This window comes from Zalophus californianus, chromosome 3 (assembly GCF_009762305.2).
Source record: "Zalophus californianus isolate mZalCal1 chromosome 3, mZalCal1.pri.v2, whole genome shotgun sequence".
Taxonomy (NCBI): Eukaryota; Metazoa; Chordata; class Mammalia; order Carnivora; family Otariidae; genus Zalophus; species Zalophus californianus.
This window is the reverse complement of record NC_045597.1, coordinates 138,173,949-138,197,136: the sequence shown is the minus strand read 5'-3', so window position 1 is coordinate 138,197,136 and position 23,188 is coordinate 138,173,949. Positions and strand designations below refer to the sequence as shown.

The 23,188-nt window shown below is 39.8% G+C and overlaps 1 protein-coding gene, 1 long non-coding RNA gene and 1 other non-coding gene across 3 annotated transcripts; 1 reads left to right on the top strand and 2 right to left on the bottom strand.

The window, feature by feature from the left end:
- Positions 1 to 835: 835 nt before the first annotated feature.
- On the bottom strand, positions 836 to 23,107 carry LOC113919176. Its single transcript, XR_003518873.2, has 4 exons — positions 22,961 to 23,107; positions 17,652 to 17,812; positions 4,276 to 4,325; positions 836 to 2,873 (listed from the first exon to the last, which is right to left on the bottom strand). It is a non-coding gene; the product is annotated as an uncharacterized LOC113919176 (long non-coding RNA).
- On the bottom strand, positions 1,212 to 1,313 carry LOC113921158. Its single transcript, XR_003519558.1, has one exon. It is a non-coding gene; the product is annotated as a U6 spliceosomal RNA (small nuclear RNA).
- Positions 8,303 to 11,855, top strand: ATP5MC3 (ATP synthase membrane subunit c locus 3). The gene is made up of 5 exons (XM_027587956.1): positions 8,303 to 8,428; positions 8,615 to 8,726; positions 10,126 to 10,203; positions 10,713 to 10,906; positions 11,590 to 11,855. The coding sequence occupies exons 2-5, from the start codon at positions 8,688 to 8,690 to the stop codon at positions 11,702 to 11,704; spliced, it is 426 nt and encodes a 141-aa protein (XP_027443757.1). The 5' UTR covers positions 8,303 to 8,428; positions 8,615 to 8,687; the 3' UTR covers positions 11,705 to 11,855.
- Positions 23,108 to 23,188: the final 81 nt, after the last annotated feature.

The window sequence follows — 23,188 nt, the reverse complement described above, 5'->3', positions numbered from 1 at the left end:
AAGCACTGTGTAAGGCTACATCCAAGCCCATCACCAAGAACTGAAATTCAACATTTAATAATGCTTCCCTGGGTCACCTGGCTGGCTCAGTCAGTAGAGCATGTGATTTTTTTTTTTTAAAGATTTTATTCATTTATTTGACAGAGAGAAAGCAAGAAGGGAACACAAGCAGGGGGAGTGGGAGAGGGTGAAGAAGGCTTCCTGCTGAGCAGGGAGCCTGATGTGGGGCTCGATCCCAGGACCCTGGGACCATGATCTGAGCCGAAGGCAGATGCTTAATGACTGAGCCACCCAGGCGCCCCGAGTATGTGATTTTTTTATCTCGGGGTTGTAGGTTCGAGTCCCATGTTGGATACGGAGATTACTTAAAAATAAAATCTTTAAAAAATAATAATAATGCTTCCCTTTAGTTTAATTAATTCAAGTACCACAGAGGGGATAATGTAATAAATTTTATCAATGATTGTCTCCAACCCCATTGTACTTAGTGCCTATTAATGGGCCAAGTATGTTCTAGACTCTGTGGGTACAGCAATGAACAAAACAAAGTCCTTGCTGCCATGGACTTACAGCCTAATGAGAGAGCCAAACAAATAATGGCAGGTAGCAGTAAGTGTTATGGAGACAGACAAAGATATGTAAGGGATTCAGGAAGGCCTCTCTTAAGAAGAGACTTGAGCAAAGACTTGAACAAAGTAGAGTTGTAAACCAAGTGAATATCCAGCAGAAAGGTGGTCCAGGCTAAAGGAACAAATGTGCAACTCTATGAGGTGGAATATGGTTGGCATGTTGGAGGAATAGCAAAGAGACCAGTGCACGTGAAGCAGAGTGATCAAGGAGCTTTTTATTCATCTATAGAAACTCTCTGTATTTACCCTGTGTAGTTATGATACCAATTAGATGCAGTTAAATTCATTTGTTTCATTTACTTTCAATTTGGGGGGATTTTTTAAACATTTACTTTCATAAATGGTTTGCATGCTTCCAAAATCAAATCTACAAAGCAAAGTATAATTCAAAGAAGTCTAGCTTCTATTCTTATTCCCTCCAACCTATTTCTCTTCCCACGGGTAACCATCCGTTGATGGTTGAAAAACCTTCTAGTTTTTCAACATAGGAAATACATTTGTAATTCCTTCCACTTCTTAGATGCATTAACATCCATCACCATCTCCCCACCCTACCTTCTGAGGTAAATGGTAGCATACTATAAAAATATGGAATATTTGAGTTTGTGTGTTGTCCTTGCACAGGGACCATGTTAATCTTCTCTATCATTATAACGCTGGTATATGTGCTGCTGAAGCAAGCACTAAGAGATGAATATTTTACATGGGTAAGAGTTCAGAAGCTGGACTCTGCCGGGAGAGAGATGGCTTCAGTAGGTGCCACCGTGGAGAAACTTGCATAGTCAATAGTCACCATGAAGATAGCAGGTGCCTGCAGAAAGAACAAGTGGCTCGGGATGGACCAAAGGCATTGAAAAAAGAAGTGAAAAAGGAACTGCAGATGGACATTGCCTACTTCACAACTCCAACTTGAGGCTGCTTCAGTTTATGAACCATTCCTGCCAATATTATGTTGTCTCAAAAGAATGGATCAATAAAGGGTGCTAATGTTTTGGTTTTTCAATGAATTCATTAAGCACATGAGAGTATAAACTCAGAGTCCTTCATAAACACATAAAAATGTTTGAACAAACCCATGTCACAAACCGAAAAATGTTCCTGTTTCTCTTAGTTTGAATTCTGCAATACTAGAAAGAAAAGGCATTCTAGAGGTCATTCTAACTTGTCCAAAGAAACTAATATCTTAGTCAAAAGAGAAGAACAAAAAAATTATTTCAAATTACTTTGTATATACTAAGCCCCTTATATATTATTGAGCAAAAATGTATTGAGTGACTACTATGTTTAACTCTGTTAGGTGCTGTAGAAGACATAAATAGAATTAGACCTTATCCTTGCCCTTGAGAATCTTACCATCTGTGCCAGTTATTAACTTATGGCTTCTCAGCTACAAATCCATCCTTCTTTGCCTTGCTTCGTTATTCTAGAGCTGGACCCTGCCGGCATTTCTGCTTTGACAACTGGCAAAATGTTAGGCATTGCCAGGAGAGGGCTATGGAAAGACTCTGTGAGGCCAGAGCTGGAGGAACCAACTTTTCTTTCTTCTGGTGTGGAGCCCATCGGTTGGTTTGCAAGAGAGGCCTGGTTATGTGCACCTCAGCAGTCTTCCTGGTTTATTTGTGGCTGGTACCTCCAGCAAGTTCCTTCACCACAAGTTGACTATAAGTTCCTGTGACAGCCATGCCCTCTCCTCTAAATTTCCAAATTCTTCCTCTCTGTTCACTCTTCCTTAGCCAAGGGTAGTAGCTATTCCGACAGTTGCTACTTCTGCACCCCTTAGAATCCACTCTATCCTTCTTAGTAGATACCTTTTATTGGTTAACAATCTTTACATTAAATTTTCTTTGTCAAATTACTAAAATGGTTTTGTCTCCTAGTTGGTCCCTACCAGATATACCAGATATACCATGGAATATGGAAAAAAGACAGTCCTAAATTAATGTAAATTCTGTGGGAGGAGGGCTATTTCTGCTGTAATCACAGACTAAAGACCAAAAGGCATCAGAGATGTAGACCCATTAGTCTGTGTTGTGTTCAGCTGCATATAACAGAAGAGACTGACCTCAGTGGCTTAAGCAAATAGAGGTTTTTTTTCTTGTATAACATGAAGTCCATAAACAGACAGTAAATAGCAGCTCTAGCTACTTAAAAAAAAAGTTAAGAACTCAATCTCCTTTTCATTTCCAACTTCTCCATCCTTAATGTTTGGTTTCTGTACTCATGGGTACAAGATTGTTGCTTCACCTCCAGACATTGGATCCATATTCCAAGCAGGAAAAAAAAAAAAGGGAAAGAAAAAAAAGAAATGAGCCAGTTGAAGTTATACCCTTTGTATACATTCTTAGAGGCAATACCAAGTAACTTTAACTTACATATCACTGATCATTCTTAACTGTAAGGAAACCTGGGAAGTTCAGTATTTTTTAACTGAACAGGGTTCTATAACCAAGAAAGAAAGGGAGAACATATGTTGTATAGGCAACTAGCCATAGAAAGATTAAGTGAAATTAAGTGAAAAATGGGTAACTTACATACTCTTTTATCTATTATTGAAGTACAGTTGACATACAATGTTTTATTAGTTTCAGGTGTACAACATAGTGATTCGACAAGTCTATACATTCCTCAGGACTCACCACAATAAGTGTAGTCACCACCACAATAAACATATGTCACCATATGTTATTAAGATATTATTGACTATATTCCCTATGCTGTGCCTGATGGACAAGAGGCAAAAGAGGGACTTGATCTCATATCTATATACTTACTCATTTTCTTCTAACATAGTCTTTCTATATTAATTATCAACTGTGATATAAAATTGTCTTTTTCCTCAATAACTAGCATATCTTACCAGAAAAAAAGGATGTAATAATATTTAATATATTAGTATATCGTTTTCATGTAATTCTTTAATATAAATTTTAGCCTGGACCATCTGGACTTCTGAAAGGCCATAAAAAGATACACTTACTTTTAATTCCTTACTAAATCTTTGGAGTCATTTAGTAAATACTTTATTTATTCCATGGCATGAAAGTAGCTAAATAATTTGTAAAGGAGTCAAAAATGAAGATTAAGGACAAAAATTTCTGCACTAGAAAGTGATTAGTAGCCTAGACAGTGTTAGGTTTTATATAAAGGATACCAAGAAATGTTTTCTTTCTTTTTTTTTTATTAAAAGATGTTATTTATTTATTTGAGAGAGAGAGCATGATAGAGCATGAGTGTGGGGTGGGGGGGAGAGTGGTGCAGAGGGAGAAGAAGAAGCAGGCTCCTTGATGAGGGGCTCAATCCCAGGACCCTGGGTTCATGACCTGAGTCGAAGGTAGACGCTCAACCAACTGAGCCACCCAGGCGCCCCCCAAGAAATCTTTTCTAAACAAATCAGCCCATCTCTCTCATCCGAGCTCAAGTCTGTCTCAGTGAGGCACTTTCTAAGCAGGCCAATCTCTTTTCTGAAGGTGTTTCCCTTATTACACACCATACAACATAGTCCTAAAACAGTTACTAATTTGTGTTTTTCTCCAATTTTTTATATACCAGTTCAATTTTTCATATACCCCAATTATAATGTAAACTCTTATATTTTCCTGTATACTTACTATGTTCAAAGAGGACACAGTATTTATTTGGAGCTCACCTTGACTGAATGATCCTATAGCATTAGTACAGGTTTAGAGGTTCATTTTCCTAAAAAAGATAAAATGATAGAAAATTAAGACCAATAATATGAGACAAAATTTTAATAAGAAAAGCGAAATAGTTTTATAACAAAGCCCAGAATATTTTTAACTTACATTTCTGATTTTTGTTTCCACAAATAATATATTTTTAAATCACACTAATGTGAGAAGGCTGGTGAAAACTTCACAGGCTATTAAAATGGAAACTTTCAAAAGCAGATAACTTAAGCATCTTTCCATGTGTCCAGGTTAGAGCGATCTTATAATAGTTTTACAATAACAATCCTACCCCACCCCAGAATTTCAAGGAAAGGGGAGTCAGTGCACAAAACATGTGCTTCTATCTGATTTGCTCTGAGTTATGCCTGGAATTCTGAACTGAAATTGCCCACATTAAGATGCTGCTGCCTCCTGATTACTTTAAAAAATTAATTTAAAAAGGGGCACCTGGCTGGCGCAGTGGGTGGAGTATGCAGCTCTTGATCTCAGGGTCCTGGGTTCGAGCCCCAGCTGGGTGTAGAGATTACCTTAAAAAGAAAAAAAAAATGCTGCTGCCACCACATGGATCTCAAAGGAGTGGATTTTTTTTTTAATTTTTTTAAAGATTTTATTTATTTGAGAGAGAGAGCACATGAGAGGGGGGGAGGGTCAGAGGGAGAAGCAGACTCCCTGCCAAGCAGGGGGCCCGATGCGGGACCCGATCCAGAGACTCCAGGATCATGACCTGAGCCGATGGCAGTCGCTTCACCAACTGAGCCACCCAGGCGCCCAGGAGTGGATATTTTGAAGACAGTATCTTCTTGTTTCAGTTATCTCTTGCTGTGTAACAAACCACCCTAAAACTTCGTAGCTTCAAACAATAACCTTTTCATTGCTCTTGATTCTGTGGGTCAGGAAATTTAGGCAAGGCTCATTTCTCTTCCATGTGGTGTTGGCTGGGAAGGCTTGATTGAAGCTAGAAAACCCAACAGGGCCTCACTCAAATGTCCGGGGCACCTCAGTTCTCTTTTATGAGGCTTTTTTTCTGTCCAGAAGGTTTCTTATCTACTAGTCTTATCTAGTAGTCTAACCCATGTTTCTTGATGTGATGGTTGGCTTCCAAAGAGAAAATGAAAGCTATGAGACCTCTTATTAGTCCAGAAGTCACACTGTCACTTCTCTGGGTCAAAGCAAGTCATAAGATTAGCCCAGATTTAAGGAGAAGGAAAACAGACTCCATTACTTGATGAGTGGCAAAGTCACAATGCAAAGGGGCATGCAGGATAGGAGGGATTATTGCACTTACATTGGGAAAAGGATTTTCTATACTTCTCTTTACTGCCCCATTCCTTTCTTCTCCATGCCATCTTCACTCAGGCTTATCACATAATACCAAACTATGATGTCATCACTTAAGATGATCATCTCTAGGGTGCCTGGGTGACTCAGTCAGTTGAGCGCCCGAATCTTGATTTTGGCTTAGGTTGTGATTTCAGGGTCATGAGATCCAGCCCCCACCCCCCAGTAGGCTCCCAGCTCAGTGTGGAGTCTGCTTGTCCCTCCCTCTGCCCCTCCCCCAGCTCGCACTCCTGCTGGCACATGCACACATGTACTCTCTTTCTTTCTTTCTCTCTCTCTCAAATAAATGAATAAATAAAATCTTAAAAAAAAAGATGATCATCTCCACTATTTAAGAAAAAAATAGAGAATTGAATACTTCAAAAGAAGTCCCCTGTGCATCTTTATGGTCTCACTTTACTCCTCTCAGAAGGTGACATTTTTCTTCAACCTTCCTCAGTGCAAATATTCACCCTCTAGCAACATGGGTTGGTATCACTCAAGATCCACTTTGTCACACACACACACACACACACACACACACACACACACAAGCCGTTCTCACAGGTAGCACTATCTGTTCTTTGAACACCTAATATTCTTCATAAATAAACTTTAACTGATCGAAGTCACCAAGGACCTACTATCTCCTCTTCTAGGCCAGTTCACCTGCTTACTGACATATTGACAGTCAGAGCCTGGACTTAGACGGAACGTCTCCCTGTCATAGGCACCTAGCCCATATGCACCCTGGAAATGATCCTCTTAGGGATCTCAGCTTCTCTCCTGCCCCCTCTTCCTCTTCAACAGTTACTGCTACTGATTTATGGCTGAGGAGATAAGAACCTCCCTTAAACCATCTCTGTACACAAACCCATCTAGGATAGTTCGTCCCTTATGAGGATCTATTATTGAAGAATGGGATATGTGATGGTTAATTTTGGGTCAATTTGACCGGCCATGGGGTGCCTAAATTAAATGTTATCTCTGGGTGTGTCTGTGAAGGTGTTTCTGGATGAGATTAGCCTTTAAATCAGCGGGCTCATAAAGACTGTCCTCCCCACTCTGGGTGGGCATCATCCAATCCATTTAGGGTCTGAATGGAACAAAAGGCAGAGGAAGAAAATTTGCCCTTTTCCCCCCATCTCACTATTGAGCTGGGACATCTCATCTCATCTCATTCAGACTGGGAATTACAAGTGGCCTCCTTGGTTCTCAGGCCTTCAGATTCTAACTGAATTATACCACTGGTTTTCCTGGGTCTCCAGCTTGGAAATGCAGATCATGGGACTTCTCAGCTTCCATAACCACAATGTGCTAATTCTTCATAATAAATAAATAGATAAATCAAAAATTAATCAATTAATCTCCTACTGGTCTGGTTCTCCGGAGAACTCTGATGAATGCAGAGCATTGTTTATTCTACTTTAGACATCACAGGATACTACATCCTTCAGGTAAGAATTGAGTGCTTGAGAAAATAATCTTTCTTCAAACTGCACATGTGAATTCAAATGAATTATCTATTTTATCAGCTGAAGATTGAGCCTAAAATGATTAGCTTTCACATGATTTTGAATCATTTGCATTTGAAGTTGTGTCAGTGACAAATTCTTATTCATTCTTCATGTTTCAATTCTGAGGGCTTCTCCCTAGGGTTGCCACTAGATGATACCACACCTTTGTGCTAATTAGAAAAAGGGTGATCCTCTGGGTGGACATTGTCCCATGCCAAGACTCTAGGCCAAGTGGGTGGGATTTCAGTCCCCTGCTATCCCTTCAACTGGGCATACTAGATGATTAATCTTTTATGTTGACTAGTATCACTTCCAGTAGAACTACTAAGAACAACTTAGTAACATTTACAGAATTTGAGGATCTACTAGAAGTTCAGTAAGAGCCATTTTTTTCTGAGACATTTCTGTATTCATCAAAGAAAATGATTTGTCCAATCATTTGGACAAAAGCAGGTGCTAAAGTTGGGTCGGTTTTGAAAATACTCGGACTTTCTTTAGTCCCATATAATACATCACATCTCTTAATTCTTCCAAGCATACAGCTGGAGGAAAAATTACCTCCCTCACTTTACCAAGCGGCAACTTTGTGCCCAAAGTCACAAAACTCTTTGACCTATTCATGTGCTCATTCCTTTGTCCCAGTACTTCTTTGTCAGGTCCTGTCACTCAAAGGAGTAGCCATATTTTTGGAATACTTTAACAGATTCCTTCAAGGAAATGTATTCGCTTTGCTGGGGACCCTAATTTCTTCTGTCAAGCAGTGCATGAACTCTATCCCCACGCACACACAGAGTCCTATTTCACAGAGCAGGAGAATGACCAGGAAGGGGGCCCCTCTAGTAAAGAGAAGTAACAACTGATTAAAAAGCCAAATCTCAAAAAAAAAAAAAAAAAAGTCAAATCTCACAAGGTGTCAACTGAAAGAAAAAGTCGCACTATCCTCTGGCCAGCTTAAATCAAAAGAGAAACAACCTGTTCAGTTCTCTCTGCCAGGGCCAGTTTTCAATTTCCTCTTTTTGCCTCTCCTTTACCAGCCACTGCCCGCCAGCCCACCTCTGTGTGGCTGTCGTTGTCCTTCCCAACTAGTTGCCAATAAAGTTGTTACAAAGTGACCTTGAGTGTCTTCCCTACTGCCCCCGTTTCCCCGCCTTCTCCATCCGGGTGCCGCGGCGCGGATAAGAGGCGGACCGCGCCTGCGCGTCCAGCGCCACTCCTTCGACCTCTGCCGCCGTCGCTGTCGCTGTCTCTGCCGCTGCCGCCGCCACCTCCGGGGAAGGTAAGCGGAGGGCGCGAGAGCCGGGCCTGGCCGGGGCGGAGCAGCGCTGGGTCAGGACTCATTCATTCAGCTGGCGCCTCGCTGGACGAGGGCCCAAGCCGACGGCGTGCACGGGAGCCCGCGGGACCTGGGTGGGAAGGACAGGCCCGGGAGGGCACTTGACCTTATGCCCCTTTACCTCCGCAGAAGGGAAGCGGGAGTGGAGCCCACGTCGGCCGTCACCCAGGTCCTCCAGCCGCCCTGCCCCGAAGAGTGTAAGATGTTCGCCTGCGCCAAGCTCGCCTGCACCCCCGCTCTGGTGCGTAGTCCAGGCTGGGCCGGGGCGCTGAGGGCGGACCGCTTGGCCTGGAGCGTCCACGTTGTTGAATGGGGCACCTCTGGGCGGGGCACACCAACCTGTGGGGACCGCGCACCCCTCACCCTGTATGTCCTCTTCTTCCTTTCCTACTAATCCTGGGGCAACTCACTTCGCTTCTCCCCTCCACTAGTGCGGTGGAGAGCAGCCGAGGCCTAGTTGTCAGGCCCCACTCGCTGTAGGTCAAACCCTCCTTGCCCCTAGTGCCGGAGCGGCCCCCTCCCCCTCCTCCACGGGTATTCTGTGGGGTTGGGGTCGGCGCGAAGGTTCGGGTGGTCTTAAGGATGTAGGGGGCCTCTGAGGCCTAGTTGACCGCAGCAGCGTTCTCCCTTGCCTATCTGTAGGTCAAACTCGCTCCTGCAGAGGGAGGGACTTTGCCTCACCCTGTGTGGGCGGAGGAAGAGATGGTGGAGACGAAAGTCTTTCTTCCTGCCTCTGGCTGTTATTTCCATAACCATTTTGGAAAAGCTTTAGGTGAAGTAGGATGTGGGGGATTTGTTTTAGAGAATCAGGTCTTGGTTCTGAAGGCATTTTATGTGACCTTAGTGTAGTGGACACTCAAGGGCAGAGACGCTGGACTTAAGTATGTCCTTATGGTGAGATATTTCACCGATTATTCTTACACTGATACAGAATTGTTTAAACTGCTTTTGTATCTTAAAATTAGTGGACATACAGGAATATTTCGGAAGTTGTGGTCCTCATATTAAATGATGGGCTAATTTAAACGACAAACGTTTATAGCAACACTTGATAAACTTGTTGGTCCACTTAAACTTACCAAAGAATGTGGAATGTTTATTGCTTTTTTTCTGATCTGAATCGTGGCGCTACAATAATTGAAATTTTAAGAATAATGCTTTCTGGGGCGCCTGGGTGGCCAGTTGTTATCGTCTGCCTTCAGCTCAGTTCATGATCTCAGAGTCCTGGGATCAAGCCCTGCCTCGGGCTCCATGCTTGACAGGAAGCCTGCTTCTCCCTCTCCCACTCGCCCTGCTTGTGTTACCTCTCTCGCTGTGTCTCTCTGTCGAATAAATAAATTAAAAAATCTTAAAAAAAAAGGTCATAAAAAATAAATAAAAATGTGCTTTCTTTTTAAGCATTTAGAAGTTCTCTTCAGATTATTACAAATAGATTATGTAGCACACTTTTAACTTTAATTAGCAACTTTAAAATAAAATTCCCTTCATGGACTGAAAATAACCAAACAGCAAGATAAGAGACAATACAGAAAATCATGAGCTTTCTGATATGCTGATGGCTTTTTTAGAACTCATGGTACAAGAAGGGTCATTGAAGTCTTATCTACTCTTAATATTTGGAATGTTTTTTTCCTTAATAGATCCGAGCTGGATCCAGAGTTGCCTACAGACCAATTTCTGCATCAGTGTTATCTCGACCAGAGGCTAGGACTGGAGAGGTAATAGCAGTAATAATAGAAATTAAGTAACCCCACCAAGTAAGTCTTAGCTATTTTAATTACTACACTGTCAAATGGTAACTACTTCTCTATTTTGTGATTTCAAATAGGAGATTGTGTGGCACAGTGGAAAAATCAAGAGCTTCGAGTAATTCCAATGTTGTAGAATAGGGATAACAATATACCTCATAAGGTTGTTGAAAATTATGAAACACTGTATTTCAATATGCTTTTTAATAGAGTAGGCTTTTCAATAACTGTAGCTAATATGATCTTAAATATAGGCAACTCAAGACTATATACTTAATATACTGGCTTTATTTCTTGGCCAACTCAGCCAAGTTTCATTGGCTTATCCTCTGCAGTATTTTTTGCATACGAGGGTGGAAAAAGACTGCCTTCAAACCATTCACTAATGAGATTTTTTTTTTTTTTTTTTACCCTCCCTTTAATTAAAACCCTAATTGTGATTACTGATTTAACCTTTGCCTTTATTTCCATTTTTCTAGGGCTCTGCGGTATTTAATGGGGCCCAGAATGGTGTGTCTCAACTAATCCAAAGGGAGTTTCAGACCAGTGCAATCAACAGAGACATTGATACTGCTGCGAAATTTATTGGTGCAGGTGCTGCAACAGTGGGAGTGGCTGGTTCTGGTGCTGGTATTGGAACAGTCTTTGGCAGCCTTATCATTGGTTATGCCAGGTAATTTCTATCACCAAATAAGCTACTTTAAGAGCATGCTTAACATAGTTGGAAACCTAGAAAACTAGTGAAATAATAAGAGCTACTTTGTATTAAGTGCCAACTCTGTGTCTTGCATTGTATTTTGAGGGCTTTGCATGCATGATCTCACTTAACCCTCATAATACCCCTTGGAGATATATCCTAGTTTACTTAGGAAGGATGAGCTCGCAGAAATTATACTAATTGCCCAAGTAGCTAGTAAGTGTCAGAAATTTTAATTCTGACTTCAGACTGCACTCTTGATGTTAAACTATATTGGGACTAGTTAACAGCACAGTCTTTAATAAAAGTTTCAATTTCCATTTTAAGACCTTATTTCTAAACTATCAGATCTTAAGAGGTATAGAATGTACTTTCATGGGAATAGCAAGTATGTCTGAACCCCTCAAAATGGATGAAGACTAACCATTTATATTGACATACAGAGATCACTTCCTACCTTTTCTCCATATGATTAGGATTGAAAAGAAAGGAATATCGAACAGAGGCAGAAGCAAAAGAGATCTAGGCAGATACTTGTCCAGGACTTGCCAGTTTACAAAGATCCCATACTAGTAATCTGATTCTTTAATGTTTACCAAACGTATTGGAATTCAGAAAATACTTCAAAGTAACAATTACATGTGTTGTGTCTCTTTTAGAAACCCTTCGCTGAAGCAGCAGCTGTTCTCATATGCTATCCTGGGATTTGCCTTGTCTGAAGCTATGGGTCTCTTTTGTTTGATGGTTGCTTTCTTGATTTTGTTTGCCATGTAACAGAAATTACTGCTTGAAATGTTGGCATTCATATTAATTACGGATGTAATTCTGTGTATCTTACTGTGACTCCGAAAACTGTAGTATTGGTGTCATGGAAATGTACATTATTTCCACGGTCATTTCATTAAAGATGAAAACTTTAATTTTTGCCGTGATTTGTACTTGACCTAAATTTAGATCATCACAAAGATTATGCATTCAGGCAGATGCTATACAAGTCAGGAAACTAAGCAGTTGCACCGTGATGAAAACGAGTCAATTTTTATGAGAATTCTTTTATATAGTATTCTGCACATTGTAATTCGCAGGGCTTTTGGTTACTCATATAAAGGAGAAATATGTGTTTTCAGTTTCTATGAGATACAATTAATTAAACTAAGATAGTAACGAATTATGATACCTGGGAGCAGAATTACCTTCCGAGACTAACTTGGCTGGTCTTACAAAGCTGGATCTACAAATAAGTAATGTCAGCTTTTTAGGAATTGAAGCCTTGTTAGACTAGGGTTGGGGGTGGTTTTTGCTTTTTCAGTAAGTCTCATGTTAAGCAATTAAGTGTCTATATAACAAAGTAGAGTTTCTAAGAAGAAAATCTCTAGCAGCTAGTTTCTTGCCTGAACAAGGCTCTCATTAGAAACCAAATATCAAATAAAAACATTTTAAAAGGTGGGGTGCCTGGGTGGCTCTGTTGGTTGAGTGCCTTCTGCTCAGGTCATGATTACAGGGTCCTGGGATTGAACACTGTGGCGGGCTCCCTGCTCATCTCCCTCTGCCATCCCCCCCCCCCCACTTGTGCTCTCTGGCTCTCTTTGTCAAATAAAATTTAAAAGTAATAAAAACCAAATACCAAAAAGTAAACTTAATTGGCTATATTTTTAAAGCCAAAAATCGCTAAAGCATTGCTTATCAGTAGCATCTTGGGATGCTAGTTGGTTCAACAACAGTTTCTTTCTAATACTACAGTATGTTTTAAAAAATGTGAAAATTATATCTAGGATTTGATGTCTAGATCTTGGGAACCAGTTGGGGAAGGACAGGGTATGTGCATCACACAAGTGCCACTACCTTTCCTAGGAATTTTAGTCCTCATGACAACCCTGCATAATTGGGGAGAAAAAATGGACAGAAAAATAGGCTTAAGAAAGGTTAATTCCCAAAATCAGATGACAAAGTGGCAAAGATGGGATCCAGATTCAGACCTTACTCGATTCCAAAGACCATGCTTTGATTTTTTTTTTTTTTTTTTGGTATGTTTATGTCAGGGATGACAAAGGAAAAGCTGATTTGGGAGACGTTTTGTTAACAATTTAAAGCACAAAATTGAAGCATAATCTTAACCTTGTGGGCTTGAAAAGAGGAAAGGTATGGTGTATGGTATGGAGTAGATGTGAACAAAAGAAGTGCAGAACCCAGCTCCAGGTGAAGAGCAGCAGAAGCGCAGAAGAGCCCAGCTCCAGGTGGTAACATGAACTTGTAAGTCTCAACCTAGTCTTATGACTCCCCAGCAATGTTGGGAAGTTTGTTAACACAACTGATTAACAGAGCAGTGAGGGTTATTATCAAGGCTGGTTACTGACGAGAAGAAATGACAGGTCAAAGGAGCTTTAAGCAGACAGCAAGCAAGGACATTGTTTAACAGGCTAACCTCTGAGCTTCAAACCTGGTAAGGAATGAGTAAAGCCACAATAGGAGTGATAAGTTAGAATAAAAGAGGGAGGTCAAGGGTATCCTGGAAAGATGGAGTGGGAAGCACCAGGAATCTCTTCCCACCTAGACAACAATTGCACTGTCCAAATCTAATTTGACTATATTGGAACTCTTGTCTAGTAGAGGCTTGCAACTTCCAGAGGAAGGCTTGAACTGTAAAGTGGGGTTAATTTCAATTTCAGGTCTTCATGGAGTAGCAGCTGCCGGCCCTCAGCCCCAACCGCAGGGCAGGCTGCTATGCACATCTTGGAGCAGCTTCCACACAGCTTGCGGGAACCAGGGTAAGCAGAAAGAACCCTGTCCTCCAAATATTGGTTATCAATGCTTTCTTTGATCACTGATTGTTACTTCTGGTTACAGAGGTACAGATAAAGAGGAGGGTGGCCATTGTTGCTGCCCCTCCCCTCATTGTTGCAAGCCCCTTCCCCTCCAGCTGAAGTGACTTCCAGGGGAAGGTATCCATTTCCCCCCTTGTTTTTTCTTTTTCCCCTTTTGGGAGCCAGATGCTAAAGACTAGGACATTCAAAAACACCTGCATATACAGGGAAAATTAGAAAGTAACCACTCATGCCCAAGAAAAGGCACAGGCTCAGAGAAGACCTGACAAAACATTAAGTTTATACATCAAGCTAATCCTTCACACAGAGACAGTATACAACAATCAAAAATAATAAAATAACAACCCTAGGGAAGGAGGATAATCTGATTGCCAGAGATAACCACGTTATTCAGATGTCCAGTTTGCAACAACAAAAAGGCATTCAAAAAACAGGAAAGTATGGCCCGTTCAAAGGGAAAATAAATCTTGCAGAAAAAGACCTGATGGGGCAGATCTCCTAGAGAAAGACTAAAACAACCATATTACAGATGATCAAAGAACTAAAGAGGTGGAGAAAGCTTAAAAAATGATGTATGCATGAACTTCCTTATTTCAAAACTTACTACAAAGCTGCAGTAATTAAAACAGTGTTAGTGGCATAAAGACAAAAGACCAATGGAATAGAATAGAGAGCCCAGAAATAAATCCTTGCATATACAGTCCAATAATTTTTGATAGGAGTGTCAAGACCATTCAATGGGGAAATGAGAGCCTTTTCAACAAATGGTGCCTGGAAAACTCAATATTAACATGCAAAAGAATGAAGTTGGACCCTTACCTAATAACATACACAAAAATTAACTCAAAATTGGTCAAAGACTTAAAAAGACTGAAAATTACAAAGCTTAGAAGAAAACAGGGCAAAAGCTTCAGGACACTGGATTTGGCAATGATTTCTGAGATACGACACCAAAGACACAGGCAACAAAAGAAAAAAATTAGATAAACTGAGTATCATAAAAGTTTTAAAATTTTGTGCAATAAAAGACATGGTCAACAGTAAAAAACAACCCACAAAATGGGAGAAAATATTTGCAAATCCTGTATCTGATAAGGGATTAATACCACAATATGGAGAGAAGTCCTAAAACTCAACAACAAAAACACAACACAATTTAGAAATGGTCAAAGGACTTAAATAGACATTTCTCTGAAGATAGTCACGTGGCTGACTAATACATGAAAAGATGCTCACCATTGCTAATCATTAGGGAAATGCAAATCAAAGCTACAGTGAGATACCACCTCACACCCTGGAGTATGACAACTATAAAAAACAAAACAAAAAGTGTTGGCAAGGATATGGGGGAATTGGAACCCTTGTGCACTGCTTGTAGGAATGCAAAAATGGTACAGCAGCTGTGGAAAACAGTATGGTGGTTCCTCAAAAAGTTAAAACTAGAATTGCCATGTGATCCAACAATTCCACTTATGGGTATATACCCCCAAAAATGGAAAGCAACATTTTGTTTTTTGTTATTTTTTAATTTTATTTTGTTAGTCACCATACATTACATCATTAGTTTTTGATGTAGTGTTCCATGATGCATTGTTTGCGTATAACACCCAGTGCTCCATGCAATAAGTGCCTTCCTTAATACCCATTGCTAGACTAATCCATTCCCTCACCCACCTCCCCCCTCTAAAACCCTCAGTTTGTTTCTCAGAGTCCATAGTCTCTCATGGTTATCTCCCCCTCCAATTTCCTCCCCTTCATTTTTCCCTTCCTACTATCTTTTTTTTTTTTTAACATATAATGTATTATTTGTTTCAGGGGTACAGGTCTGTGATTCATCAGTCTTACACAATTCACACTGCTCACCATAGCACATACCCTCTCCAATGTCCATCACCCAGCCACCCCATCCCTCCCACCCCACACCACTCCAGCAACCCTCAGTTTGTTTCCTGAGATTAAGAATCTCTTACGGTTTGTCTCCCTCTCTGCTTTCACCTTGTTTCATTTTTTCCTCCCTTCCCCTATGATCCTGGGTCTTGTTTCTCAAATTCCTCATATCAATGAGATCATATGATACTTGTCTTTCTCTGATTGACTTATTTTGCTTAGCATAATACCCTCTAGTGCCATCCACGTTGTTGCAAATGGCAAGATTTCATTTTTTTGATGGCTGCATAATATTCCATTGTGTATATCTATACCACATCTTCTTTATCCATTCATCTGTTGATGGTCATCTTGGCTTTTTCCATAGTTTGGCTATTGTGGACATTGCTGCTATAAACATTGGAGTGCACGTGCCCCTTCGGATCACTACATTTGTATCTTTGGGGTAAATACCCAGTAGTGCAATTGCTGGGTCGTAGGGTAGCTCTATTTTCAACTTTTTGAGGAACCTCCATACTGTTTTCCAGAGTGGCTGTACCAGCTTGTATTCCCACCAACTGTGTAGGAGGGTTCCCCTGAAAGCAAGGTTTTGAAGAGATATTTGTACACTCATGTTCATAGCAGCATTATTCACTATTATAACTAAACTATGGAAGCAACTGAAGTGTCCATCAATGGATGGAGCAAAATGTGGTATATACATGTAATAGACTATTGTTTAGCCTTAAAAAGGAAAGAAATTCTGATAGATGCCACAGTGTGGATGAACCCTGAGGACACTATGCTAAGTGAAACATACCTGTCACAAAAAGACAAACTACTGTATGATTCACTTAGGGAGTTAGAGTAGTCAAATCATAGAGACAAAAAGTAGAATTGTGGTTGCTAGGGGCTGGGGTGGGAACAATGGGGGAGGGGTCTAGTTTAACAGGCATGGAATTTCAGTTTTACAAAATGAAAAGAGTTATAGACATGGATGGTAATGATGGTTGTATAGCATTATGAATGTATTTTTTTTAAGTTGATTTTTAAGTAATCTGTACCCAATGTGGGGCTCAAACTCACAACCCTGTGATCAAGAATCGCATGCTCTTCCAACTGAGTCAGCCAGGCGCCCCTCATTATGAATGTATTTAATATCACTGAAATAGATACTTAAAATGGTTAAGATGGTAAATTTTGTTATGTGTATTTTATGAAAATAAAATAGGATGGTGAAAGGCCCAGGGAGCACAATACGGTTGAAGATCCATTTCAGTAAGACCCAATAAATAGAAAAGAAATGTAAAGAACTTCGGAGTAAAAGCTCTTAGAGGTAAGGTATGTCCAAGGAATGATAAAAATTTGCTGAGCAGCTATAGGTAGAAATGAATGTCACTAAAGTTAAGTTTAAAGAAGGATTATAGATAAATGGGAAATATCATTTGAGAACCAAAAAAATATATACTCATGCTTCTGCTGTAAGTTTTAAGTTCTATTTGGTAATTTCAGTCAATGTGGTTTGGTTTGGGTGTTAAGTGTTTGGAATAAGAAAATATCAGTACTATCCTCTGCAAACCCTTCTAAATATGTGATTTCTGCACCTGAAATTATGAGTTGTTGAAGTTTCTACATGCTGAGTATATATTAATTTGGTAATTTCATGGTATTACTCTATTGAAAATATTATGGACATAAGACCTAAATACATAGTCCATCAATTACTTGCCAAATTCTTTACATTATTAGGACCAAAAATTATTTTTTTTCAGATCTAATATCATCCTCCTCTGCCTCAACAAACATGGCAGTTGGACTCTGTCTCTGCCAATAGCAACATTATGCCTTAGCTTGCTTTGATATACATATAGTTAGTAAGTAGTAGTCAAAACTTGTGATAAAATAGGACTTATAAGTGATGTCATCATTTTTACAGATTTTTCGAAGGTAGATAGCATGAGTTTATTTATACTCTTCCCTCCACCCACCCTTATCCTACCCTCTTCTCCTACAACACATACATACAAGCTCACCTGTGCATTCTTTTATAGGCTTTCTGGTGATGTGTATATTACAATATACTACAGCATTGCTACTCAAAGTGAAGTCCAGGGATCTGCAGTGTTGGCATCACTTGGGACATTGTCAGACGTTCAGGTTCTAGAGCTTCACACCAGATCTTCTGAATCAGAATCTGAATTTTAAGAAGGATCCCAGGTGATTTGTATATACATTAAGCTTTTAAAACACTGTACTAAAATACTACAATTCCCCACATGCCTTGACTTAGACTCCTTATCTTTCAAAAAGCTATCAACTCATTCATTGGGCAGTTTTTCCCCCCTTCCTTTTGGAATGTACTGCTAATCCAATGATTCTCAAAGTGTGGTCTGAAAACTTCAGAGGGCCCTTAGAACCTTTCGGGGGGTTCACAAGTTCTTCCCTTTTCCACTAACACAGCTGTGTGAGGCTAGATTGTCATCAGAACTTCAACCAAAACAACATAATACAACAGATCAAATACAGAAATAGATACAAAAATGCAGCTACTATTACGTGTGATGTAGTTATTTACAAAAGTGAATATGATGCCATTCTATTTTTGTTTTGGAAAATACAGTTATTTTTTTAAAATGTTATTTTTGTTAACATGTTGTTATGGAGTGCAGGGTCCCAAAATAAAAAATAGAACCACTGGTATAATCTGTCAGTGAGAAAACAGGCTCCAATATGACATTTCACTTACAACTTTATAGAAACAGTTATGTAAATTGAGGGTAACCCTACATCCCTAGGTCACATCCTTTCAGCTATCAATCTGTTTATAATCTCTAAAAATTGGCCCACATTCCTAGTAAGAATCTGCACTTCCTTCTCCTGAATGATGCAAGTAATCTATCTCCTCTTAGATGTTTAGTAACTTAGAGCTTCTTTTTCAAGGGAGCTTAAATATTGAAGAGAAGAATTGACCTAAGATCAATAGGGACTCATAAATCCAAGGGCTTTTGATTGTTCTACCTATTAGCATGAGCTAGCATCCTACAACTGATCTTGGCAGAGACTCCTGAGAGGACCATGGTTGTTTTCAGTGGCTACTTTTCAACAAAAAGCATTTAGTTAGCATTTCCCAGCCACGGAGATTCCAGGATCTGTTCCTCTTACAGGAGAGTCCCAGGGTTTGCTTTCTCAAATAGTTACATAGTTTGGCTGAGTCTCTCAGATACTGGACAGCTCAGTATTATTCCCTTAAGATTTCTATCTAAAGGACAACTCAAAGTATTTATCTACCTCTCCAGAGATATCTAAAACATCTTTAGCTCTCAAGACCCCTAAAGTTGTACAAAAGGGGTAAGCTTATAATACTGCATGTTATCACATTTCTGCTTTATTTTCTCCACAGCACTTACTACTGTTTATATTGCTGGTAAATGTGTTGTGACTCGCCTCCTCTCCCATGAAAGTCTCCTTAAGGGACTGTGTCTTGTTTATAGTTGTAGCTGCAGGGCCAGGAACAGTGCCTGGCATGTTCATGCTCAATAAATATTGATACTTTATGAATAGTAAACTATAGAAACAGAGCATTAGGTTTACAGTTAACATAAGAGGCTGTCTCCCAGGTGAGAATGTAACTGGAAAGAGAAAGGTATTAGTCTATGGCTTGGGAGGGTCCATATGACCAGGCCTTTCTTGGTTTCTGGCATAAGGAATTCATGGCTTTGCTATTATGTGGGCCTCGGATTGACAGACTAGTTATGGGGAGTCATCAAGGGTAGACACTGGAATGCCAGACAATTCTTTACCCTAGGAGTGGTTCCATCTACCTGTATTGGTAACTTTATAGTGTGTGGAAAGCTAAGTATACTGATGATAAACCCTCTTTCAAGTTAGTGGGATGAGAGAGAGGTAGGAGGAGGCATTGATACTAAGGCTAGAAAGTAGGCCTTTAAATTCCATTCTCTCTCTTTGGACTGGTCTCGCTGAGACTGGCATAAGCTAAGGTATGATTTGAAGATAAATACAGCCCTCTAATTTTTCCCCCACAATGCCACACGCAATTAATTACAAACTCTTTTGAGACCCAAAGACTGGGGGTGAGAAGTGGACAAGGACCCTCCTTGTACTTGAAATGTTCTGAATGGAAATTCCCATAGTGAGAACAGATGCTGAAAGGTTAACTATGATGTAGGCCATTTCAGGGATGTGCAGGAAAACCCTAGGTTGTAGGGGGGAAGGAAAGAAGATCTACCATGAGGTAGAAGCAACCAAAAAATCAACTAAAATGTCTAGGGCCATGCTGTCCTCATCTCATCACTCTGTACTGTACTGGGCTGCATCTTGAAGATACCTGTGAAAATGCAGAGGCTTTCTCTGAGTCCAAGGCAGACATAAGGGATGCCCTGGAATATGCTGTGTTTTGTTTAGCTACAACAGAAACTTACAAATTAAATCTTCCTTTTCACTCTATTTGTCATATATACATACCTGTATATTTATATTTTAGTATACTTAAATACCTTATATAAATATATATACTTCAGTAGGGTTTTAGTTGAATTCTTAAGAACCTTAGCAGATTAATGGATTAACCACATAATAGCTCTTCTCAATAAGGTGGAAATACAATATTCTGTGGCATTTGGAAGGTTTTGAGAGCAAATAGAGGCCTCCATTGTTTCTTGCAGTATGTAATAATGGGCATTTCTGTGATAGAAATAGTGTTCTTCAAATAGCCTCTTGTATCTAAGGGATACCAATTTTACTCAGAAGTCATGCTGGGTTCTTAGAGGAGGTTTACCAGATCCTCACTAATTTTCTTAGGAGTAAGTTGGGTAGATGTACATATGGAATGATAAGACAGGCAAAGGAGGGGTCCAGAACAAATCTCCTGCATTTGCAAAAGAGAAGACTGTAGAGAATTTTAGGGCTGTTAGGGGATACTGAGGCATGACAAAGAGAAAAAAATTTAAAAGCAAAGTGTTTTATTAAGATATGGAGAGTGAGACAAGTTCACAAGATCAGAACTGAAAATAATAACTACATTCATTTTGTCTAAGCTGAATTTTTTCTCCATTTGTAAAAAAGTTATAGTAAAGGAACTGTTGTGGAATTACAAATATATAAAGCAAGACATTTTCTAACTACCAGGTTGCCAACATGGTATGGAACAGTTTGCATCCTTTCCACCTGTTTTTTCCCTGTGATCTCCTTTATTTTTTTTCTCACTTTGTTTACTTTTTAAAAAAGAAAAGTAGCTAAAACTACATTCTCACAACAGAGCAGAGTACTATTTATATTACTAAATAATTCTTCTTTCTTCTTTGAGGGCTCCTGAAAGATTTTCTTTAAAATAACACGTTCCTCTGAGCCTGGGTGGCTCAGTTGTTGAGCGTCTGCCTTCAGCTCAGGTCATGATCCCAGCGTCTTGGGATCGAGCCCCACATCGGGCTCCCTGCTCCGCGGGAAGCCTGCTTCTCCCTCTCCCACTCCCCCTGCTTGTGTTCCCTCTTTCACTGTGTCTCTCTATCAAATAAATAAATAAAATATTAAAAATAAATAAATAAATAAAATAACATGTTTCTCTCCATGTGCATTATGTAGATATTTAACTACTTGACAACAGACTGGAGAAGTAGGGATGAGGGGGAGAAATTTAAAACCAAATCTACTGCCAACTGAAAATGAATCAAAAGTGGAGAAAAGAATTTTGAATTTTTGATATAAGTGAATGGAAAATAATTGTTTTAAGAAAATCTAATTGATGCAATTTTGCAATGCCATAACACTTATAGTTCTTTTCCTCACATTAGACATGTTCAGAGTTGGAGAAAAGCACGGTTTTAGTGAATACATACTTGATCTAATAACTTGTGATTTGTCATTTGCACATCTTGTCCATCATCGTATTCAGTATCAGTAATCTGAGCTGCGAAGTTTAACTGATATAATTAGTTCTACATGACACAAACACTACTACAGTGTCACTGATATTAGATAGGGATAGTACTTTCATTTTAACTTGAGAAGTAAACAGTGTTAATATTCTGGCTTCTTTCTGGTCTTTTGAATAATGAAATTAGTTTTAAAAGAGCCTCACATATATGTACACAGGCCAGAAATCTGGTAAAAGGTTCAGTGCCATCAGAATTTCACTTTTATGCCAGATATCATTATTGAACTGCACACTTACTAACTTTCAAATACAATACCTCACAATCTTCCAATAATTTCAGTTTCACTTTGATTTGGATGTTTGAGAGTGCATTTTATATTAATACATAAACTTTATTCATAATTTATAATCACATAATAGATGAAAAAATGGCTTTTTTTAAAAGACAGTTAAAACAAATTTTCACAGGAGCCCCTGATCATACTTTTCATTGTGCATATTTATTGAACAATCAATATCCCCACACTTAACGCTGAAATATTTGTTATATAGAGAATCACAGAGCAACATTAAAAAAATATTTTCAGCACTATTCTTCTGTGTTTTCAGGAGTATATCTGTGTCAATTGCAGAACAGTATATACGGTCTCTTTTGTCCCTCATGTTAAATTAATCAGATGGTCTTCCTTCTCCATCCTTTTTAAAACAGCTACTTTCAAAGCTTGACAGACATTTCTTTGTCATTGTAGTAACCCAGTGAGCAGTGGAATAGTAGTATGGGAAGAGATCCATTTCTATTCCATATTCTAATTTGGTGTCCTTTGGTCCTTTGTAAATGTTAATAAGGAGTTGCTGATATTTTAAAAGTGTGACATTATTAAAGTTGGTATGTTTAAAATCCGTAACTACTAAGTAAAAGAAAACTGATAAAATAGAATACACCTTATTATGGAAGATTTTCTCCTATAACCAACTCCTTGCACTGTTTTAACTTACGGTTATATAGTGGAGGGCACTGTATTTCTTTTGGTAAGTTACTCAGAACATAATTATATGCTAATATCCTAGACTGTACCAGGCGTTCAGGAGCCGGAAGAATCAGTTTCAGTTATAACTAAGTAAAATTCGAACAAATACCATCCAAAGTAAAGGTTTTTCCTTTTCTTTTCAAAACCGACTTATCTTGCTTTCCCGCCTTAGGCGCGTAGAGGCCTTGGGGGTACTTTACGGCAAACTCCACCTCTTCCCAACCTCAGCTTAACGAAAACTCCCCGTCTCAGGCTTCAGAGTGGCAGTAAAGTGGGTTTAGGCGCGCGCCTGTCTAACGTTTTGCCCTCCTTCCTACCCAGGGTCAGGAAGCGACAGCAACAAAAATACCGGGCTTCTGTGGCAGAGCTCGGAGGACTCATCGCGCTTTCCCTCCCGCCACTCGCAGCCTTTTCCAGAGTTCACCTTACTTCTCCGCACACCGCCAAACCCTTCCCGCGACCCCAACGTCCAGGGGTTACAGCGTCCCACACCCACGCCAGTCTGCAGGCCCTGCCAATGGCCGGCTTCAGCAGGGCCTACGGCGACTCCTCTCTTCTGGCTCTGCGGTCCCACCCCCTTCCAGAACTGCTTCCCGCCCTCCGGGCTCTTTGTCCAATCGTCAGCTAGTGAGTGTTCTTTGGTTCCCGCCCC